Genomic DNA, 7,310 nt, shown 5'->3' with positions numbered 1-7,310 from the left:
TCCAGAGCCTCATTTGGAATAAACGCCTCTTTCGAAAACACCCCGTGGCGTATAGTTTTTCCTCGAATAAACGCCCCCTTGACTGTAAACAGATCTAATTGAAACATCATTCCCACAACTTTCTATTAATGTTATACTCCAGTAGAATTAAATTTTAATTACAGTGGAATTAAGGGACGTTTGAGTATGTACGTATCCATTTACACAAAAAAATAAATGCCTGCCTCGAATAAACACCTCCCTCGAATAACTCCCCCTCAAAAACCATTCTCAACAATAAACGCCTCAGGGCATTTATTTGCATATAGATGTGTATAAGAGACAGTATATGTATATAGAATTAAAGGCAAAATCTGAAAAAAAAACCAATGCTGTGAGAAACAATGGCTGGATTTCGGTAGCGATACAAATTTTATAAGCAACAGCTAAAAAGTAAACGTAAGTAAACAGACAGAAATAGAACCAGAGTTTTCGGACAACACTTGTCCTTTCCCAGTGGCGAGTGAGTGAATGTAGAAAAAGCTAGAAACATTTGGTTAGGTGAGATGAGAATAGACTTCGTGAACAAAGAGTGAACAAGAAGGCCAAAACAATGCTTATAAATGTATCGAAAAACGAATACAATGCAGGAAATATATTAAACTGTATAAACTATATAAATACACCAAGATATTATTTTAAATTTTTTAAACTTAAAATCAAAGCATGTTTTATGACCCATAGATCGTTTTTTAAGTCACTATATAAATAATATTACATTTTTATTAAATTAATAAAAATGATTTAGATAGAAAATTTATATAATGTATATACTGTACAGACAATAATTTTGAGAACATTAAAGGCATTAAGATCATGAATTTATATATTTAGCGATTGTTATAATAGACCTATTATTGTATTTAAATGAAAACCCATTTTACGATCCACGGATGGTTTTTAAGTCACTATATAAATAATATTACACTTTATTAAATTAATGAAAATGATTTCACTTAGCCTACTTTTAAAGAGTACTTAGATTTACATTGTTAAATGTAGGTTGCAAAAACATGTGCCTACGACTATACGGTATGTCATTACACAAAACAAATATTTAGCTCTGTTTTTTTACTGTTGTTTACATTTTCACTCAAGATATTCCGGTTTAATGCCATTGTATGAAAAGGACTCAAAACACAACACAACAATGGATACCGCAATTAAATCTAACACCATGAAGGCATACAGGCTTGTACAACTAAGTATGGTAAACTCTCTACTTACCTATATGTATATTTTCTTACTTAGAACAAACACCATTCCAAAATTCAATATTTTAGAAGATGTTTTTACGACGACGTGTCTACGACACAGTTCCGGTAGTTGACATACACGCTTGCTTCAACCGTAATTTGGATATTATGAGACAGGTGCACGACCAACCAGGTATCTGAAGGAAAATTGCTGCCAAAGACAGTAGTGCCCTAAAAGTCTAAACCTACAAATTATTAGTTCAGCGCTCACCCCTTATTAGCGTCCACCCTCGAATTGGTCAAGCGGGGCCGAAACTGTATCCGACCAGTGTGTCAAAATCCAGTTTGTTGAAACCCATGATTGCCGAATTAATTACCTCTTTGCCGAAACCCAGTTTGCCGTATCCAGTTCACCGAAATATTGACAACCCAGTTTGCCGAAACCCAGTTTTCCGAATCATTTGCCGTCACCATCGTACAAAAGTACAGCATACTCTGCTTTTGAAAACATGGATCAGGGAGGATATTTATATTCCCGTATTTGTACCCGTGTAAACGCTCCGCTTTGAATAAACGCCTCATTTGGAATAAACCCTCTTTCAAAAACACCCCGTGGCGCATATATTTTTTTCCTCGAATAAACTGCCCCTTGACTGTAAACAGATCTAATGGAAACGTCATTCCCAACACTTTCTATTAATGTTTTACTCCAGTAGAATTACATTTTAATAACAGTGGAATTAAAGGGCGTTTGAGACACAGTACGTATTCATTTACACAAAAAAAAAATAAATAAATGCCTGCCTCGAATAAACACCCTCCTCGAATAAACTCCCCTCAAAAACCATTCTCAACAATAAACGCCTCAGGGCATTTATTTGCATATCCATATAACGTTATTTTGATTGTCTATTTCTAATATTGGGGGTATAAAAAAAACCCTAAAAAACTCCCAATGCGAACACATGGATTTTTTTTTTATGCCGGGACCCTGACACAGAGGCTCTAGTCTAGTCAGGTGTATAATTGTAGATTGTTATTTATTAATTTATTTTATTTAGGTATACATATTATTATCTTTATTAACTTTATACACTTATAAATATGCTTATAAGACATTTTATCCGACAGGCCTATTTAATGATTTTTTTGCTGATAGCTAAATTGTTAATAAAGTTTGATTTACAGAATAAGACAAAACTAATAACTATAATAACAGTTATTTATTATACGAATAAAAAGTGATCGCGTCGCACTTCGCATTGGAAGGCTTCTAAATTCTCAATTTTGCAATTCTAGAATTTGCCTCTTTAACGAATAGACATGTAATAGTTTCTTTTTTTCCCCCGATAAATCATGTAATTTTCTTTCTTCTTTGAGAGTGAAAAAGAACAATTTCCAATTATGGGTGAATAAATAGATATCTATGTCTATGCCCTTATTTTCCGCTGGCTCCACCAGTTCGTACAGACGCAGTCACGGTAAAAGAGTGCTCCATCAAGAATGTTATGCTGTTTTTAATGTTTCACTGCTTTTGACTGACTTTCGGCAAAGTGGGTTTCGGCAAAATGGGATTACGGCAGAGTGGACTAGGCAATCTGGTATTCGGCAAACTGGATTTCTACAATATGGTGTAGATCCGACGAAACCTCACCGCCAGGCCCTCCCACAGCCACAGTCGGACGTAATCCAGTGACGGCACCATAGATTTTCCGATATAAAGCCTACACCCTCGGAGGTGAAGGATAGATGATCTGGGGAAACGGGATCTTGGACTTCCCGTTGAAAAATTTCGCAGGGTGAAATTTCCTGCCATGGATTGTCGAGAAATTTGGAACTTTATATCGGAACGGTGCGTCCAACAATACATGACAATACTTGCTCTGGTGTAGCTGCCGTCGCTCACATTAAATCTTCAGATCCAAAGTAAAGAATGAATTGTTCAAATCAGGTTGTTTAAAAGTACAAACGTTCAAAGCAAAATTTGTTCAAAGTCCAACACCATCATGCTCCACACAGGTTGTCCCACGAATTGTCTTTTTCTATCGATTACATCTCGACAACTAACTCATCATCTCTCAGACATCGTTATTTAACAAGTCCTAAGTCATTTTAAAGTCATTCACCATTTTTCATGGGTTTACTCCCTTTCTCAGAAACTGCAACCTTCTACATACCTACTGTCTTACACGTCCCCATCTCTTCAATCAAAATTAATAACCACGATTATTCAAGCACCACAAAAACTCACACCTTCACTTCTTCGACACTGACCTTTGACCTTTCAGATGTGTAAATGATTATAATGATGAAATTGACAGTGGTAACAATACATAAGCCTATAATTTTTTTTTTCTCCCCGACAAATTGTGTATTTTCTCCCTGAGGGATGGGGACGGGGGATTTCTTGCTGATATTTTTCAGCGATGTTTTTAGATTCACACAAGTTTAGTGCCCAATAGTCTTGTATAGGGAAAATAACAATGTCTTAACAGTAAACAATAATGTAACGGGGAATCTGAGTAGTATATATTCATTATTACCATACTTTATTTGGAACGACACTTTTACAACAGTGGCACTCGCACGTAACGGTGCGTCCAAAGAAAAACAAAACCAAGTAAATCAAAGCTTAAGAACTAAGACGAGTAAACTAAAAAAAAACAAACGTAGGCCTATGCATCAATTTAAATGTTTTACTAGGCCTAATGATCTTTCAATAACTTTTAACAGTATATTTATAATTAATTTTTAATGCCTAAATTTGACACAAGTCAACTTCTAACTTTAAATTTTATTTTACATGTCAGATGAAACACCGAAACCTCCCTGACAATAAACTTCATTGCAGTCGGGTTTCTATAAATTAATTTTTTGTTTTATATGCTTGTTTTTCCTTCTGTATTTTAGTTAATTATTGTATTCTAATTTTTTATTGACGAAATAAATTATATAATGATATATAGGCCTATGATTATTTATATCAATTCAATTTATTAATTATTATGACCAATTAGTAATACATTGAATATTTCTTTAAAGAATTCTATCAGTTTAATACTCGGAATTAATACCCATTCACCAAAAACGTTATAATTATTTAAATTAATTCATTCAAAATTGGTATAACCTGGGAAATACTACTATATCACTAAAATCTGTGTAGAGTATGGTTTTCATATCATTTCAGGGTGTACAATAATCGTTGTCGCTACAAGAACAACTGTCAAACGTCTGAATTTCGAATGTTACATCATATTCATTATCATCGCCACAGAAGAAAGTAAACTTAGTGTTTATAGTTTTTGGTGCAACTGGCATACAACATCCGCACTTGGTAACATAGTTTAAAATGTTATTTCTAGTGTCAACCTCGAAAGAGGTAATTGAATCACAATGACCCGCACAGTAGTCAAGCTCCTGAGTTGACGTGCAAAGCGTGTCGTTTATTAGCTTTTTTTCGAGAATTATCATTTGTTGATGTTTGCTACACATTTCTAGAAAATAAAACATTATGTGACTTATAAATGACCTTCATTATGCTTTGAGCCAGTCTATGATGGAAAATTAAAAAAAATATATATATTTATTTTAGAAAAAACAAAAATTGATAAAAAAATAAATCTATACAACGACTGTAACATTTTAGTATACGAAAAGAGAAATTGAGTGGTATTGTGGACTAAAAAAAATTTAAAAAAATAATAATTAAATAAAAAAGACACGCCCATAAGGCCAGTATGCAAATATTGTATAAAAAATGAAAAATATTCAAAAACAATATTTTAATAAATAAATGTCGATAACCCAAATGAAAAAGAGAAAAAAAAAAAGCCCTTGAAAACCGTAGTCATACTTCTCGAGGGCTTCGCCCCCTGGACTACTTTCGAAAGATTTTCAGCGAGGCCTGACATACTGGCTTAATTTTTTTTTTTTTTTTAATAACTAAACTTCAGTACATACCTGTAGATGTTGTAGGTATTACTTCTGTAGAAGCCGATGTAGTTGAAAAAACTAAAGTTGTGTTTTCTGCAGTCGTTATTTCAGGAGCTTGTGTGGTTGGCCCTACCGTAGTTTCGAAAGGAGCTGATGTTAAGCCTGCAGCGGTAGTTTTTTCGGCAGCGTGTGTAGTTACCCCTCCAACAGTCGTACTTGTAGAAGCTGACGTTCTGGAACCTTCATTGGTAGTTATTGCAGGAGCTCCTGTAGTTGCCCCAACAACAGTCGTACTTCCTGGAGCTGATGTTGCTAAGCCTGCAGCGGTAGTTATTGTGGCAGCATGTGTAGTTGCCCCTCCAACAGTCGTACTTGTAGGAGCTGACGTTCTGGAACCTTCAGTGGTAGTTATTGCAGGAGCTCCTGTAGTTGCCCCAACAACAGTCGTACTTCCTGGAGCTGATGTTGTTAAGCCCGGAATGGTAGTTTTTTCGGCAGTGTGTGTAGTAATCCCTCCAACGGTCGTACTTGCTGGAGCTGAAGTTGTTAGGCCTGCAGCGGTAGTTACTCCGGCAGCTTGTGTTGTTGTCCCTACAACGGGTGTACTTGCGGGACCTGATGGTTTTAAACCTTCAGCGGTAGTTATTGCAGGAGCTTCTGTAGTTGCCCTAACAACAGTCGTACTTCCTGGAGCTGATGTTGTTAAGCCTGCAGCGGTAGTTATTGAGGCAGCATGTGTGGTTGAACCTACAACAGTCGTATTTCCTGGAGCTGACGTTAAGCCTGGAACGGTAGTTTTTTTGGCAGCATGTGTAGTTACCCCTCCAACAGTCGTACTTGTAGGAGCTGACGTTCTGGAACCTTCAGTGGTAGTTATTGCAGGAGCTCCTGTAGTTGCCCCAACAACAGTCGTACTTCCTGGAGCTGATGTTGCTAAGCCTGCAGCGGTAGTTATTATGGCAGCATGTGTAGTTGCCCCTCCAACAGTCGTACTTGTAGGAGCTGACGTTCTGGAACCTTCAGTGGTAGTTATTGCAGGAGCTCCTGTAGTTGCCCCAACAACAGTCGTACTTCCTGGAGCTGATGTTGTTAGGCCTGCAGCGGTAGTTACTCCGGCAGCTTGTGTTGTTGTCCCTACAACGGGTGTACTTGCGGGACCTGATGGTTTTAAACCTTCAGCGGTAGTTATTACAGGAGCTTCTGTAGTAGCCCCAACAACAGTCGTACTTCCTGAAGCTGATGTTGTTAAGCCTGCAGCGGTAGTTATTGCAGAAGTTTTTGTAGTTGCCCCAACAACGGTTGTACTTGCGGGACCTGATGGTTTTAAACCTTCAGCGGTAGTTATTGCAGGAGCTTCTGTAGTTGCCCCAACAACAGTCGTACTTCCTGGAGCTGATGTTGTTAAGCCTGCAGCGGTAGTTATTGAGGCAGCATGTGTGGTTGAACCTACAACAGTCGTACTTCCTGGAGCTGACGTTAAGCCCGGAACGGTAGTTTTTTTGGCAGCATGTGTAGTTACCCCTCCAACAATCGTACTTGTAAGAGCTGACGTTCTGGAACCTTCAGTGGTAGTTATTGCAGCAGCTCCTGTAGTTGCCCCAACAACAGTCGTACTTCCAGGAGCTGATGTTGTTAAGCCCAGAATGGTAGTTTTTTCGGCAGCGTGTGTAGTAATCCCTCCAACGGTCGTACTTGCTGGAGCTGAAGTTGTTAGGCCTGCAGCGGTAGTTACTCCGGCAGCTTGTGTTGTTGTCCCTACAACGGGTGTACTTGCGGGACCTGATGGTTTTAAACCTTCAGCGGTAGTTATTACAGGAGCTTCTGTAGTAGCCCCAACAACAGTCGTACTTCCTGAAGCTGATGTTGTTAAGCCTGCAGCGGTAGTTATTGCAGGAGCTTTTGTAGTTGCTTCAACAACGGTTGTACTTGCGGGACCTGATGGTTTTAAACCTTCAGCGGTAGTTATTGCAGGAGCTTCTGTAGTTGCCCTAACAACAGTCGTACTTCCTGGAGCTGATGTTGTTAAGCCTGCAGCGGTAGTTATTGTGGCAGCATGTGTAGTTGCCCCTCCAACAGTCGTACTTGTAGGAGCTGACGTTCTGGAACCTTCAGTGGTAGTTATTGCAGCAGCTCCTGTAG

General features: G+C 38.0%; 1 protein-coding gene across 1 annotated transcript in view; it reads right to left on the bottom strand.

Annotated features, from left to right (window-relative positions):
* Positions 1-3,097: 3,097 nt before the first annotated feature.
* LOC117108189 (mucin-19-like) overlaps positions 3,098-7,310 on the bottom strand; it is a 25,051-nt gene continuing 20,838 nt past the window's right edge. Inside the window, exons 15-16 of the mRNA XM_033250151.1 lie at positions 5,199-7,304; positions 3,098-4,732 (exon numbers count right to left, since the gene is read on the bottom strand). Coding sequence (XP_033106042.1) covers positions 4,422-4,732; positions 5,199-7,304 — 2,417 coding nt within the window. The 3' untranslated portion in view covers positions 3,098-4,421. The remainder of the gene's footprint in view (positions 4,733-5,198; positions 7,305-7,310) is intronic.

The sequence above is a fragment of the Anneissia japonica genome, unplaced genomic scaffold, assembly GCF_011630105.1.
Source record: "Anneissia japonica isolate Jap-2015-1 unplaced genomic scaffold, ASM1163010v1 scaffold519_len276752_cov174, whole genome shotgun sequence".
Lineage (NCBI taxonomy): Eukaryota > Metazoa > Echinodermata > Crinoidea > Comatulida > Comatulidae > Anneissia > Anneissia japonica.
Note: the sequence above shows the minus strand (reverse complement) of the source record. Positions and strands in the feature narration are given on the sequence as shown.